Source organism: Rhagoletis zephyria, unplaced genomic scaffold (assembly GCF_001687245.7).
Source record: "Rhagoletis zephyria isolate East Lansing unplaced genomic scaffold, Rhagoletis_zephyria_1.1 Rzeph_scaffold_00431, whole genome shotgun sequence".
NCBI classification, from domain to species: domain Eukaryota; kingdom Metazoa; phylum Arthropoda; class Insecta; order Diptera; family Tephritidae; genus Rhagoletis; species Rhagoletis zephyria.
In genome coordinates, this window is record NW_016157515.1 from 138788 (window position 1) to 154282 (window position 15495).

At 34.7% G+C, this 15495-nt stretch overlaps 1 protein-coding gene across 1 annotated transcript in view; it reads left to right on the forward strand.

Moving 5' to 3' along the window:
- olf413 (DBH like monooxygenase olf413) overlaps positions 1 to 15495 on the forward strand; it is a gene marked incomplete at its 5' end in the record, with an annotated part of 196099 nt that overhangs the window by 116752 nt on the left and 63852 nt on the right. Inside the window, one exon of the mRNA XM_017611606.1 lies at positions 14161 to 14296. Within this exon, the coding sequence (XP_017467095.1) occupies positions 14161 to 14296 (136 nt within the window). The remainder of the gene's footprint in view (positions 1 to 14160; positions 14297 to 15495) is intronic.

Below are 15495 nucleotides of genomic sequence, written 5' to 3' on the forward strand. Positions count from 1 at the left end.
TTAAAAAAAAAAATCGCATATGAAAGAGCACCAACCCAACTCGTAATAAATTTAAGTATACAAATTTTAGTATTTAGTATAGAATTATTCAATTGAAATACGCCAATATTAAAATGAAGCGCTTTGCAGTTAACGGATGCTTTTTCATAATTAAGAAAAAAAATATTTAAATTCCATGCTGCCTGTAATGGGACTTGAACCCTGACGCTCTGGAAATTAGCAAATTGTGGCAAGCATCTTCGTGCACTCAGCTACAGCCAGACATGTAGATGTGCATTCAAATGTTCAGTTTGATTCAACACCACGTATGAAAGTATTGTTTTTAAATACGAAAATTTTAAAATGATAAACAAATAAAAAATATTCATGTTTACTATGCGTTATTTCCCCCAGTAAATTCATAAAATTTTTTCTTAATATTACAACGCGTTTTATCTCTCAGTGTAGTAATTTTTATGCAAAATTTGTGCAATCAAATCGAAAACCGGGACACTTAAACGAAACCCGGGACATTTTAAGGTTGGACCGGGACACCGGGAAAATAGTCTAAAACTGGCACATGTCCGGGAAAACCGGCACGTCTGGCAGCCCTATACTATAGGCACCTACCGTAGCTAAGCTTGCATATCAAATTTCAAGTTCATGTGGCCTATGGTATCGAAGTTATTGCTGATAAATATTCCACGCCTATGGGATGTGCCACGCCCCCTTTTAAAAACTCATTTACCTTATTATTAGCGCCTACCATAGATATGTCTGCATCCCGATTTCAAAGCTTATGTGACTTATGATTTCGAAGTTATAGCTGATTAAAAAAAACACGCCTACGGAATGTGCCACGCCCCCTTTTTTAAACTTATTCATATATACCTTACTATAAGCACCTACCGTAGCTGTGTCTGCATACCAAACTTCAAGTTCACGGGGCTTATGGTTCCGAAGTTATAGCTGACAAAAAATTCCACGCCTACGGGAGGTGCCACGCCCCCTTTTAAAAACTCATTTACCTTATTATAAGCGCCTACCATAGATATGTCTGCATCCCAGATTAAAAGTTCATGTGACTTATTATTTCGAAGTTATAGCTGACAAAAAATTCCACGCCTACGGGAGGTGCCACGCCCCCTTTTACAAACTCATTTATTTACAGCCTACTATAAGCACCTTCCATAGCCAAGCCTGCGTACCAAATTTAAAGTTCATGTGACTTATGCTTTCGAATTTATAGCTGATAAAAAATTCCACTACTACGGGATGTGGCGGGCCACGCCTCCTTTTACAAACTCCTTCACATATACCTTCCTATAAGCCCTTTCCGTAGATATGCTTGTATACCAAATTTCAAGTTTATCACCCCTATTGCGAATGTCGACAGGCAGTAGATAAACGACTATTAAGCGATTGTCGATTATCGATGCTATTGTGAGTGTCGCTTAGTCGCTCAATTAGCGACTGTGAATACTTTTTAATCGCTCATCCTTCTATTGCTGTTTTTTAGTCGTTGGAGTTTACGTTTATAAAATTTAGATAAGAAAGTGTTACTATAATGGATAAAAAGTAAGTCAATTAAACTGGAAGTTGTAAAAAAATTGTGAAATATACATATGTATGTATGTATCTGAATTACAGATCAAAAATTGTAAGCAACAAAAGGCAACTTGCGCGGTTGGTCGAGCTGATGCAGGAGAATGAGGACATAGGGAAAGGAATTTTCGGAAAGAGTAGGGGCGGAAGCTCCGCTTCTATTGTGAAAGATATGCAATATATCTTATGCATATAACTCCGGCTACGTCATCCGCAGTGTTTTTGCGCAGAACCAACATGAAAGTGTCCAAAAAACTGCATAATTTATTAATTAACTAGTGCTCGGAAATTTGAAATCTTTATTTTAAATTAAAGTTTAATTATTTCATTACACTTGCATGTTAAAGTTTTTAAACTCGGGTCACGCGTTTGGACACAAATACCCAACATCATTGTACAAATAGCTAAACCGTACCGTATTTCTTAAACTTCCATAAAGTTTATTAATGAGGAAAGCAGCTTCTCCTGCAAATCCTGTAAAACTTACAAACCGTGAAGCATCTGGAACGTAACTTCCATTCATAAAGTTCACATAATTACATACCCTTCATCTTCCAACTCCAAGGGATCGGACGAATCTCGTAATTCCCACCTTGCTTTAGCCAACTCTACTAATCTATTAGCTTCCACATCCTCATCACTAAACCATATTTCAACTGTATCAATTTTTTAAATTTTATAATAAAAGCAATTATTTTAAAAATGATGTAAATGAAACTCTAAAGAAATAAATGTAAACAAACAAACAGCTGTTTACAATTCAGTCAACCATTCACAATAGTACCAATTTTTATCGATTAAGTTACACAATAGCAAAATAAAAGATGATCGACTCGATCGCCAAATTTCTATCCTACTGCCAGTCGACACTCGCAATAGGGGCCTATGTGGCTTATGGTTTCGAAGTTATAGCTGATAAATATTCCACGCCTATGGGATGTGCCACGCCCCCTTTTTTAAACTTATTCATATACACCATACTATAAGCAACTACCGTAGCTGTGCCTGCTGCATAACAAATTTCAAGTTCATGGGGCTTATGGTTCCGAAGTTATAGCTGATAAAAAATTCCACGCCTTCTGGATGTGCCACGCCCCCTTTTTTAAACTTATTCATATACACCATACTATAAGCAACTACCGTAGCTGAGTCTGCATACCAAATTTCAAGTTCATGGGGCTTATGGTTCCGAAGTTATAGCTGATAAAATTTCCACGCCTATGGGATGTGCCACACCCCCTTTTTTAAACTCATACATATACACCTTACTATAAGCACCTACCGTAGCTGTGCCTGCATACCAAATTTCAAGTTCACGGGGCTTATGGTTCCGAAGTTATAGCTGATAAATATTCCACGCCTATGGGATGTGCCACGCCCTCTTTTACAAACTCATTTATATATATCTTATTATATGTCTGCATCCCAAATTAAAAGTTTATGTGACTTATGATTTCGAAGTTATAGCTGATAAAAAATTCCACGCCTATGGGATGTGCCATTCATATACACCTTACTATAAGCACCTACCGTAAGTTCATAAGACTTATGATTTCGAAGTTATAGCTGATAAAAAAAATCCACGCCTATGGGATGTGCCACGCCCCCTTTTATAAACTCATTCATATACACCTTACTATAAGCACCTACCGTAGCTGTGCCTGCTGCATAACAAATTTCAAGTTCATGGGGCTTATGGTTCTGAAGTTATAGCTGATGGGATGTGCCACGCCCCCTTTTACAAACTCATGTATATACCTTACTATAAGCACCTACCGTAGCTGTGCCTGCTGCATAACAAATTTCAAGTTCATGGGGCTTATGGTTCTGAAGTTATAGCTGATGGGATGTGCCACGCCCCCTTTTACAAACTCATGTATATACCTTACTATAAGCACCTACCGTAGCTGTGCTTGCATACTAAATTTCAAGTTCGTGGGGCTTGTGGTTCCGAAGTTATAGCTGATAAAAAATTTCACGCCTATGGGAGGTGCCACGCCCCCTTGTCGAATCCCGTTTTTTTGTCCCTAATATAGGCCCAGGTGTAATGGCAATACTCTTTCGTTCGATTCTGTCCGTCCGTTTAGGCTGCAACCTGGCACATACATACATACATACATACTTCCACAAATATATAGTAGATATCTATCCTTTTCTTAGCGTAAAATAATTTTTGAGAATATCTCGACCCCTGCGCCTCCTATCGTGTAATTTTTTAGTCCAGATATTCCTTTTCAACTTATGTTCAAAATATGAGCCAAATCGGCAAGTAAATGCAATTTTTAGGAATATCCTGACCCCAGCGCCACCTAGCGGGCAAATTTTTGGTAATACGAACCAAATCGGTCCGGACTTTTAGTAGTTTGGTGACATTTAATGTACAGAAAACTATATGAAATTGTGAAATCGTGACGTCTCGGCATTCTTCATTTTTCGGCGACAACAACAAAAAAATTGAATTTTTTTTAAATCGAAAAACCTTCCACACAGTAGGTCCAAAAACGTACTTTTTACAGAATTGAAATCGGTTCAGCCGTTTGGNATACGAACCAAATCGGTCCGGACTTTTAGTAGTTTGGTGACATTTAATGTACAGAAAACTATATGAAATTGTGAAATCGTGACGTCTCGGCATTCTTCATTTTTCGGCGACAACAACAAAAAAATTGAATTTTTTTTAAATCGAAAAACCTTCCACACAGTAGGTCCAAAAACGTACTTTTTACAGAATTGAAATCGGTTCAGCCGTTTGGTCAGGCATCGCGGTCATACGAAAAACATTTAATTTGTATATATATAGACGTACATATGTATATCTGTATTTATGTATGTACATATGCATGTATTTTGTCTTTACAGAGAAATATAAGTAAAGAAGATGGTATAATCATTTGTGCCGCAGAAACAAAAAACAACTTAACACTTTAACACCCCCAAAATAGTTTGCTACTTGTAGCAGTTATGCAGCCGTCCACATAGCCAAAATTTGGCAACGCTAACGCCAACACAAAGCAGAAATATCACGTGCGTCGCACGCAGCTGTCACGTGCAGCTGTTGCAAATAACTAAAATTATGTGAAACATTGTTTCCTTTTAATCAAATGAGAGCAATAAATATAATTTTTCATGCAATTATTATTAATTTATCTGTCGTTAATATGTTAATTTAGTGGCCGAAGCATTATCTGCCTAGCTTCATTGTAGAAAGCATACTTTTAACGTGCATACGCAACGCCAAAGTTGCAGGTATGTGGACTGGCCTCTATTCTTTGTTTACGCAAACTTTCCAATATTTACATATACTTAAATACATATGTCCTTGAACAACAACCCACAAATACATTTTTTACCAAGGATTATATTTCGTTCAGGTATACAGCATAACTACTACAAGTAGCAAACTATTTTGGGGCGTTAAAAAGTGCTTAGTTGATAGAATAAGGATTGATATTCAATGTATGCAATTAAAAAATCTGATCGAGAAGTAATAAATATTTCCATTTGTTTATAAAATTTTTTTTATAAATCTGTATCTGTTCATACTGCGACCTTTTTGATTTTAATCAAATAATACTTTTTAATGCCGGCTTGAGGTCAGGGTGTTAATGGAATTAAAACACATTCAAATACATTATTTCCCAATATATTTCAATCTCCTCCGGAGATCGTCTTCAGGGGCTACAACAATTACACAAGTTTTTTTATTAACATACAAGAAAAAGCTAACACATCAAAAACATACATAAATACATACATACATTAATTACATTTTAGCTCCACGACGTCCGTATCGTTTGTCGTGCAGTTTAGAACTAATATTACAAGCAGTGTTGCCATCTTTTGATTTTCAAAAAGCACCAAAAACTTGGAAAAAAAAGCGTTTTAACACACTAAAAGCACCAAATTTTTTTGAATCAAGGGATGCCTTTTTCATAACATAATACCGAAGTAGTGCACATTAAAACTGGTATATCTCGAGAAAGAAAATCGAATCGCATCAAACGAAAATGTTGCCCTAATCAGAAATGAGCAAATAATTTGATGTTTTCATTATATAACCTGAAATATCGCTAAAAACCGTGTTTTTGGCACTTTGAGGTTAGGATATCTCAAAATTCTAGTGCTAGAGCAATTGTGTGGCCAGATTTGGATTCAGCACCAAGAAACGATGTGTTTTAGTCAGGTGGTAAAAAAAACAAAATTTGTACAAATAATTAGAAANGCAAACTATTTTGGGGCGTTAAAAAGTGCTTAGTTGATAGAATAAGGATTGATATTCAATGTATGCAATTAAAAAATCTGATCGAGAAGTAATAAATATTTCCATTTGTTTATAAAATTTTTTTTTATAAATCTGTATCTGTTCATACTGCGACCTTTTTGATTTTAATCAAATAATACTTTTTAATGCCGGCTTGAGGTCAGGGTGTTAATGGAATTAAAACACATTCAAATACATTATTTCCCAATATATTTCAATCTCCTCCGGAGATCGTCTTCAGGGGCTACAACAATTACACAAGTTTTTTTATTAACATACAAGAAAAAGCTAACACATCAAAAACATACATAAATACATACATACATTAATTACATTTTAGCTCCACGACGTCCGTATCGTTTGTCGTGCAGTTTAGAACTAATATTACAAGCAGTGTTGCCATCTTTTGATTTTCAAAAAGCACCAAAAACTTGGAAAAAAAAGCGTTTTAACACACTAAAAGCACCAAATTTTTTTGAATCAAGGGATGCCTTTTTCATAACATAATACCGAAGTAGTGCACATTAAAACTGGTATATCTCGAGAAAGAAAATCGAATCGCATCAAACGAAAATGTTGCCCTAATCAGAAATGAGCAAATAATTTGATGTTTTCATTATATAACCTGAAATATCGCTAAAAACCGTGTTTTTGGCACTTTGAGGTTAGGATATCTCAAAATTCTAGTGCTAGAGCAATTGTGTGGCCAGATTTGGATTCAGCACCAAGAAACGATGTGTTTTACTCAGGTGGTAAAAAAAAAAAAATTTGTACAAATAATTAGAAAAGAAAAAAATAAATACATACTTAGCTTACTTGCGTACTAGCATTTTCAACGCGAATAGAATTTAACAAGGTGGGTTTGCAACTTCAGCTTTTTATCAATCATGGTTGTACTTCAGTCCATTTAAACTTGTAGATTCTTGTAAATTCAGTGCTGCCACAGCCTTAAATATTTCAGATTATTTCAGGTTTTAACTATCTCGAAGTAATTTTAGTTCAGAAAAAAAGCACTAAAAAAGGCACTACGCACTAAATAATTTTTTTTGGCGTTTTAATTTTCAAAAAGCACTAAATCTAGTGCTTAAAGCACTAAGTTGGCAACTATGATTACAAGTGTCAAGCAGGTGCCTGTATATGTGGACGCAGTTTTTTGTGTCCATTTTGTAGTTTAGTCTCTTCTTTGGTGGTTTGTTAATTATGTGGAGCATTTCTAATGTGAAACGTTTATTATAGTGTTGTTCTTGCCGTAATATGCTCACAGCTTCAAAATCGTGATTGTGTCCGCTCTCTGCACAATGGGCCGCTAGTGCAGTTTTTTGTGTGTTAATGGATGCTCTACATTTTATGTCCGATCGGTGTCCTGATATTCTTGTTCTAAGTTTGTTCTTTGTTGTTCCTACATACTCTTTTTCACATTTTCATTTTTTATGAAAAATTTTGTACAAAATAATGATTTTTTGAAAAATTTAAACAATCAGGCTAAAGCGTGTCTAATTAGCTGTTATCATGCAAAAAATCCGCATGCTACATGCTATGAATCAGTAGATAATAAATAATTACTGAATTCATCAAAAAAAGTTAATAACAATAAATCTTGTAAAAATTCGAATTTTGTAAAATTGTATTTTTTTATGGTTGTAAACCGAATAAAGTGATTTGCTTGAAAAAATCTTGACCATCCAAGTTTGGGTGGCCCACTTGCAAGATTTTCACTCGTAGACAAATATATATATGAATTGTTTGCATTTAAATTTTCAAATAAATGTACGCCATGTATTGATTTCAATTTGTTTATTACGTTATGGTATGATAAGGTGACCAGAATTTTTTAACATTCCAGGAGGACAAATTCTCCACATTGAAAACACAACATTTTTTATTTTTTTAAACATAAATAACGAATAAATTAACAATTCAAAGTTTCTCTAAACACAAGTCAGGCAAGTTAGTAGTACACTGCGTTGCATAATTATAAGACCGCCACATATTAACAAGTTTTGACTATTTATTTTTAAATTATTTAATTTTCATTTTATTACTTGCAAAAGTAATTAATTGCTTTTGTTCTTCGTCTTTCGTCAAAGTTCGATTATAATGCTTTACCTCGTTCAGCAATATCATTATCATATTTAATACTCTTAATCGTCCCTAACACAACCAACTTCAGGTTAATTTTTCAGATAATTTAATGCCATACAAGAATATGCCCAGAAAAACATGTATCCCTCTTTTATAACATTTTTAATGGTTCAAAATTTATAACATTTTTAATGAAAACAAATTCTTTTACATTGTGAAGTGGATTAATTCCACTTCGTTGTATTTAGGAGGCGTACCTTTTCTCGCGCTGGAGCCCTGGTGCTCCGCCGGCGCGGCTGCCGGCCAACGCCTGCTTTGGTGTGGGAGCCCTAGCGCTCCCCTGTATGCTGCGGCTTGCCACTGTCGTGCTGAGTTGCAATGGCCCCGCTTGTGGGGTGCTTAGCACGCACAAGTATGTACTGGCGCTTTGGTGTGGGAGCCCTAGCGCTCCGCTGTACTGGAGCCGGTGCTGTACTCCCCAATTGCCGGGCAGCCGAACCCGCTTTATTAAAAATGAAACACAACTGGACGATTGAATGGTACGCGTAATAATGCCGCTAATTTATTTTTCACTTTCGTCTTAAACCTAGCTGCTGTTGTACATAGAACAGTGTTGCATTTTTAATATCGTAAATTATTGTATTAGATTAGCTTTAAGGTGTGTTCATACAAGGTGATTTATAGGGTTGCAAATTGTATGCTTTTATCGCATTACAACATGTTATTTACATAGAAAATTTCAAATAGCCACCGACAACTTTTAAAATTTGAATAAAAATGAAGAAACTTGGAAGTTAGACAACAGCTGATAGAAATTTTGTTTACATTTAAAAGTATAAAATTGAAAACGTAAGAAAACAAATCCCGAAGTCTTATCCTGACACAGTTCACTGACTAAACGAATAACTTTTTTTTAGCTTCCAAACCATCAAATTAAATTTAGGGATTTGCGTAAATTCCAACCAGCTGTTTTTGATCAGCTGTTTTCTTGTTGGCAAATTGCTATTGAAATGTCATTTTGTTCTCTCAATTTTCCCTACTTCGCAAGTTTTTTGCGTACGCAAACACAAAAAGCTGATAGTTTTTATAACTTTCAATAATTATCAGGTACGCGAATGCAACTAATTATGAACGGTATTTTGACTCTACGAACTTCATTGTACAGTACAAAGACTCACAGTTATACGTTGTACCAAAAATTGGAAATATACGGCACACAGCTGTTTTCAACAGGGGATAATTTAAATCTGGTACCTGTTGAATTCAAGCAATAGCAAAGCTTTATGTGGCATTTCCAGTACCTTTTCTTATAATTCCAAAAACTCCAACTCCTCTTCGCTTTTCTTAAAAAGGAGTATTTCGGATATTGTAAATTCATCCTCAATTATGTTATATAAAAAAGGGTTTGTGAAGTATGCAAACGTACATTTAAATAATCTCAAATCGGCAAACCTTTTTTCAAAATCTGCAATGGAAAATGATGAAATATTTTTTTTTGAGATCATGAAACTTCAAAACTTAAAATAATTTGCCACAAATAAAAACATTTTTATTCTTTCCTTGTAGAGACAAATTCAAGTTGTGCAAATGTTCTCTCTCAATCTCAATTTGCGTATGTGTTTTTATAAAGAATAAAATAGAAAAACAACACAATGGAAAAGTATGTACAGCAAATAAATATGTATTTTAAACAGTAAAAAGAGCCAAAATGTTCTAGACAAAGGAAAGTAAAAAGAGCCGCACTTTGCTAAGCAAAGAGCCGCGTTTGGCTACAGTTGTAATATGCTCTTTAAAATAAATTGATGCAAGTTTTATGTACAGTTTGAAATAAATAAATAAACTGTTTAAAGTTTCATAAATTGCACTTTATTTACATAAAATTAACAAAGAACTCAAATATTTTTAACCAACTTCAAAAAAGTGGAGGGGGAGGTTATTAATTCGTCGTAATACTTTTTTGAAGTGAAACTTCTTAGGCGGCGGTATCGCAAAAACGGAGTGAAATTTTTAAAACTGAAAACGTTACATGAGTGAGAAGGAAGATATAGGTAGTATATGGAAAGGGAAAAAAGAAATAAAGCGACGCATGACGGGTGGGAGTACCTACATATGTATATATGTATGTATGTTTGAATGCACGTATGTGTATATGTTTGTGAGAACGAACTCATTGCGCATTTCAGCTCTGCCGCTACCAAGCAATATATTACTACGTTTATACGCACAAAATACTCGACTTAATTGAAAGCGCATTGACATCGTACACATTTCGCTCTAGTGTTTATACTTACGGCTTTATATCGGTATCAAAGTAACCGTCTTCAAAAGCAAACAAAATCAGCTGTTTTCATTTGACATTTTATAAGTTAACATAATAGAAAGTGATAAAAATCTAGTTTTATTCGGCATTATAAAATCGTCGCAAAGAAAAAGAACGATTATTATTAATCAGGTTTTAAATACTGATGCGATTATTTGGAATTTGAGTGGAACAGCTGATCTCCAATTCGCTTTGAGTGAGAGCGGTGTTTATACACTCTTTCTAACTGTCTGGAGAAATAAACTACCGATGTGAAATGGAGTGTGAGCCAAAACACTTTGCTCTGTTTTGAATCGCGGCGAAATGAGTTAAAGCGACTTATGCATGCATATAAACGTAGTATATGTGTAAATGATGCAAGCATGCTTCGCGTAACTACACCCATTCGTACATATGTATGTATATATGTTTGTATGGATATATTTATGATGAAGCAAACGGGCTTCGTTGATGTACTGATGGGCATATGTAAATATATACTTATGGACAGCAATGTTTTCATGTATGTACATATGTTTGAATGGTTGTTATATATTTGTACGTATGTACATATGTTTGTGTATGTACATATGTTTGAGTACATGTATATATGCACATATGTAGCACGGTGGAGAGAATACAGAGGTGGCGCCGATAACGATACCGCTACTCGGCTCTCAGNGAATCTCTCCCCTGAAAGGCTTCTTCATCCGTCAAAGTATTATTCTTGAACCTTGGATCGACTAAGGTTGAAACTGATAAAATAATATTTTTCTGTGGCGATAAGTTCACGTGTTTTAGCCGATATCATATAAATTAGTAATGAAAGTTTTTTCTAAACCTGAAATGCATATAATGGCGAGGGTTTAATGTAAATAATCGGTATCGGATACCGAAATCTTTTTTAAGTATTGGGTACCGAGTATTGGGGACAATTCAGCACATCACTAGTCGCTCTCAGTTGTCAACTCTACGATGACGTCACGCTAAAATTACTCTCACGAATTCTGCTGCAATCGGCGCAATCTTGTATTCTATCATTCTTGCATATGTAGTACAAACGAAAACAAATCTAATAAGCTGCTCGTTGATATAAATGCGAACTGTACTGATTGTAAAAAATTTTGTGATTGTTGTACATTTGTTCATGTTTGTCATTGTGCGTGTAATTATTATACCCGAGCGCACTTGTGCACAAGGGTATTATAACTTTGTTCACATAACGGTTGTTTGTAACAGGCAAAACGAATCGGCGTAGGACGGATGGTATTGAAAATGGGCAAAATCGGACAATAACCACGCCTACCTCCCATATAACGGTAATTTTCAGAAATATGAAAACTGCGATATTTTAGTAATTACATACTGAAGATTATTCACTCAAAATTGATATTTACAATAAGTTTTAGACAAAAAATAAGAATATTATAAATTATTGGAAAATGGGCGTAGCCACGCCCACTTATGGTTACATGTGTTTATCTTGGTAACCGCTGCACCAATTTCTTTCAAACTTGGCACAGTTGTTGGCCTAGATACGACATACAAAATGGCCGAAAAATTTTAAAATCAGACAGTAACCACGCCCACATCCCATATAACAGTAATTTAGAGAAATACGAAATCTTCGATAAATCAGTAAATATTAAACATAATTTATTCAAAATTAAGGCTTGCAACAATTCCTTATCGAAATACGTTTATGATATAATTTTGGAAAATGGGCGTGGCACCGCCCACTTATGATCATATATTTGTATCTCTGTAACCGTTCTACAAATTTGTACCAAACTTGGTGTGGTTATTGTACTTGCCCCATAGAACCAAAAAATTTGAAATCGGACTAAAATTTCGGCCGCTTTTCATATAACGGTAAATTTCAGAAATGCTTGAAACTGCGATATTTCGAAATTTAAGGACGCCAATGTACTCAAAACTGATGCACCCCGGCTTACCATATAGCGGTAGCTTTCGGAAAGGTGAAAAACATATATTTAATACTTGCGCTGGGTATTTAATGTTCGGCTCCGCCCGAACTTAGACTTTCTTACTTGTCTAAAGTAAGAAAAACTATTTCTTAGAACATGATAATCATATGGGCAAGGGCGCTTTACCTTAGGTTTTTTTTGAACAAATTATGACAAAAAGTTTCCCCAGCTTTTGCTGATTAGCAAATAAAAGCTTTGTGTACCTTTTTAGCGCCTAATCTCGAAAATGCCAAATTTTGAGTTGTGACTCTTTTGAAGACGGTGTGCGATATGTGAGGATGATAGCAAGTCCAACTTATATAAGGTAGTGTTACAGGAGCAGTTGAAATTTTCGACCGATCTTTCTTAAAAAAAACATAAACGTAGCGACCGTTGGTTCAACTTGGTGTTATTTTGCTCTAGATTGCACCGTTTGTGGGCCTGTTGAATGAATTTATGTCTTGGTTGTATGAAAGATCAAAAAATTTGGATTTTCTGGCAAGTTGTACAACTTGTTGCTACATTAATGGCCATGTTGTACAAACTCATTTAATTTTCGTTTTATTTGTACACTAAATAACCGAAAATGGATAACTCAGCCAAAATAGGTATGTGCTTTCGTTGAATTTTATAAATGAAAGCCGAAACTACGAAATTGTTAAAATGAGATTTTACAATGAGACTGCTCGCAAAATTGCAATGGTTGTGGGCAAAACGTCCAACTTGATTGCNGCGGATTGATTTGAACCAACGTTTTCGGCTTGCATTATGTCAAAAGGATGTGTTTGTTGTAATTCATTCTGTTATTTACTACCACTGTGCGTAGGCCAATTCACGAAATCATTTCATGCCTTTGTGTAGAAACTGAATGAATGAAGACCATTTCATGATTTCAATTAACGCGAAATAGAGTTTATGCACTTAGTTTTTACTCAGATCGATGAAATGATTTCGTGAATTGGACTACGCATACATGTGATACTTATGCTTTTAATTTATAAGGTAATTTTATGTTTTTATACTCTTGCTATCACATGAATATATGAATTCGTGATAAGAATATATGAATTCGCCTTGGAAGATAGAAAGCGAGTAAGAATAAATTCCGAACAAAGGAATTTGTCTTCTTTCAACTTAAATAAATGCATTTTGCAAACAAAAGTGCGCACGTTACTTAGTGCCTTAGTAACGGCGAATTCGTGAGGATCTATTGATTGCATTATAAACATTTTCATTTATTTGTTAAACATACAATTACTTCCAATACAACCCGGTCCTATGGATGCTAGAAGCGCGAATTCATATAAGGTGGTGTTACCGGAAAATGAATAAATAAATTATATGTATACCAGAAAATTAATAAGATGAAATGAAATTATTGTTTGATTTCTAACCAAACCAATGTATGTAACTCAATCGTCTAATGGTTTGCCGAACCGTAGACATATGTTTACACATCCAATTTCGTGAGTAGGTACCTGGTACTCACACCTTTTTTAAGAAGTTTCACTTCTATCATGTGTACGGTGTTACACACGGATTTTTTTTTAAATTAAGAAAGTCTTTTTCCCTAATGTTATTTTTTCTCTAATATTTTTCTATTTTTTGATCTAACACCAGTATGCCTCTACCTCCGCAAGCAACCCCTTTGTCAGGCGCTGATCACATTTCTTTTCGTTGTAATTTTACTTTTTTATGCTACGTACCTTGTTAGAGTGGTGGAATTAAAATTTGAAGACGTGATAAAAATGATATAAAAATCGGGACGGCAGCCGGCGTTCCGTTGAGGTGTGGTAGCTTCGAGCTACCGTCGACAACAATGGCAAATTGTTGATGAGAATAGGCTTGTTTTGAATTTGAGCCTTCTCATTGTTGCAAGTTCTCCGGTTTTAAATACTTATCCCACTGTCAAAAATTGTTCGTTCTTTATTTTTTCATCATTATACTATTATTACGTCTCTCTCCAGGTGGCTTAACTATGAAAGAGGAAAGTTGCACGCTGCTGACACTTTATTACCCTCGCCAAAAGGAACTCACAACGTGCCATTCTCTACCGAGTTTACCAACAGTTTTACACTCGTTGGGAATCGAGGAGCTTGCAACGTAAGTAATTTCTTGCTCTATCCGGAATATTGTACATTTCATATTTAGTTGCTACACAAAACCAAATTGATATTTTTCAAAACGAATAAAACCATGATACAAAAATGAAAGTATTTCCATTCAAGGCGAATTCATATAAGGTGGTATCGATTCAACAAATACTTGTATGTATTTGTTTTTGCTTTTAGTGGGCCATTGTCAAATTTCAACGGTTATTCGCCGAATGAACTTTTTCAGTCACTCACTAGCGAAATAGAAAATTTGGCAATCAAACGCTTCTCACTGCTGATGAAACAACACCACCTTATATGAATTCACCTCGGTTCCATTGTTACGTTTTCGATGCCATATCAGCAACCTGAAGGTCAATTATCGTTCTGCATTAATGTAAAGTAATAAAAATAAAATTAAAAAAAAGAACTTTTTAATATACAACGCTTTTATAAATGGACTAAAAAGTAGAAAATAATAATTCTCAGTCGCATAGAATTTGTTTTGATAACTTTTGATCTTGAAATTTTAGCAAAAGCCATAAATAACTTAATTTATGAGATTGAAAATTAAAATTTTTTTTTATTTTATTTACTTTCTACTTTTTAGTCTTGTCTGTATGTTTTGCAATAGATATTAAAATAATTCCACGATATTAATATTTTGGTGCACACACATGCATATACATATGTATGTACATACATACGAGCATCAATTAATTTCATTTAAAGAAATGGCGTCCAACCAACGAGGTTGATGTCTAGACTTTATAGGAACTTTGCAAAGCAAAGCTTTCATAGCTGTCTGGACACATAACATTGCAAGATGATAGAAGCGTTGTACAAAATTTGAGATCGATTTTAAGCGATCGTTATTCATATACCCACATACATACATTACTTTTCATATCAATTCAAGTCTATTACATGCGCCTTATATGTACTACTTCTATACATATTGGCAGTAAGCTAACATTCCAATGTGCAAGCATTCCGAAACAGAGACCGGTCTTGAGTACTAATAAAATTAGTATACTTATTAAGGATCCATAAAAATTAGTGTAAATGAACACTTACACTAATTCAAAAAATGACTAAGAGTAATTTCCACCAAAACAAGAACACACTCAAAATATACTAACTCTTATTTGTGGCGGCAATTTTTGTCTCTATCGAGTATAGTCTACCCAGCTGGATTTTACTCATTTG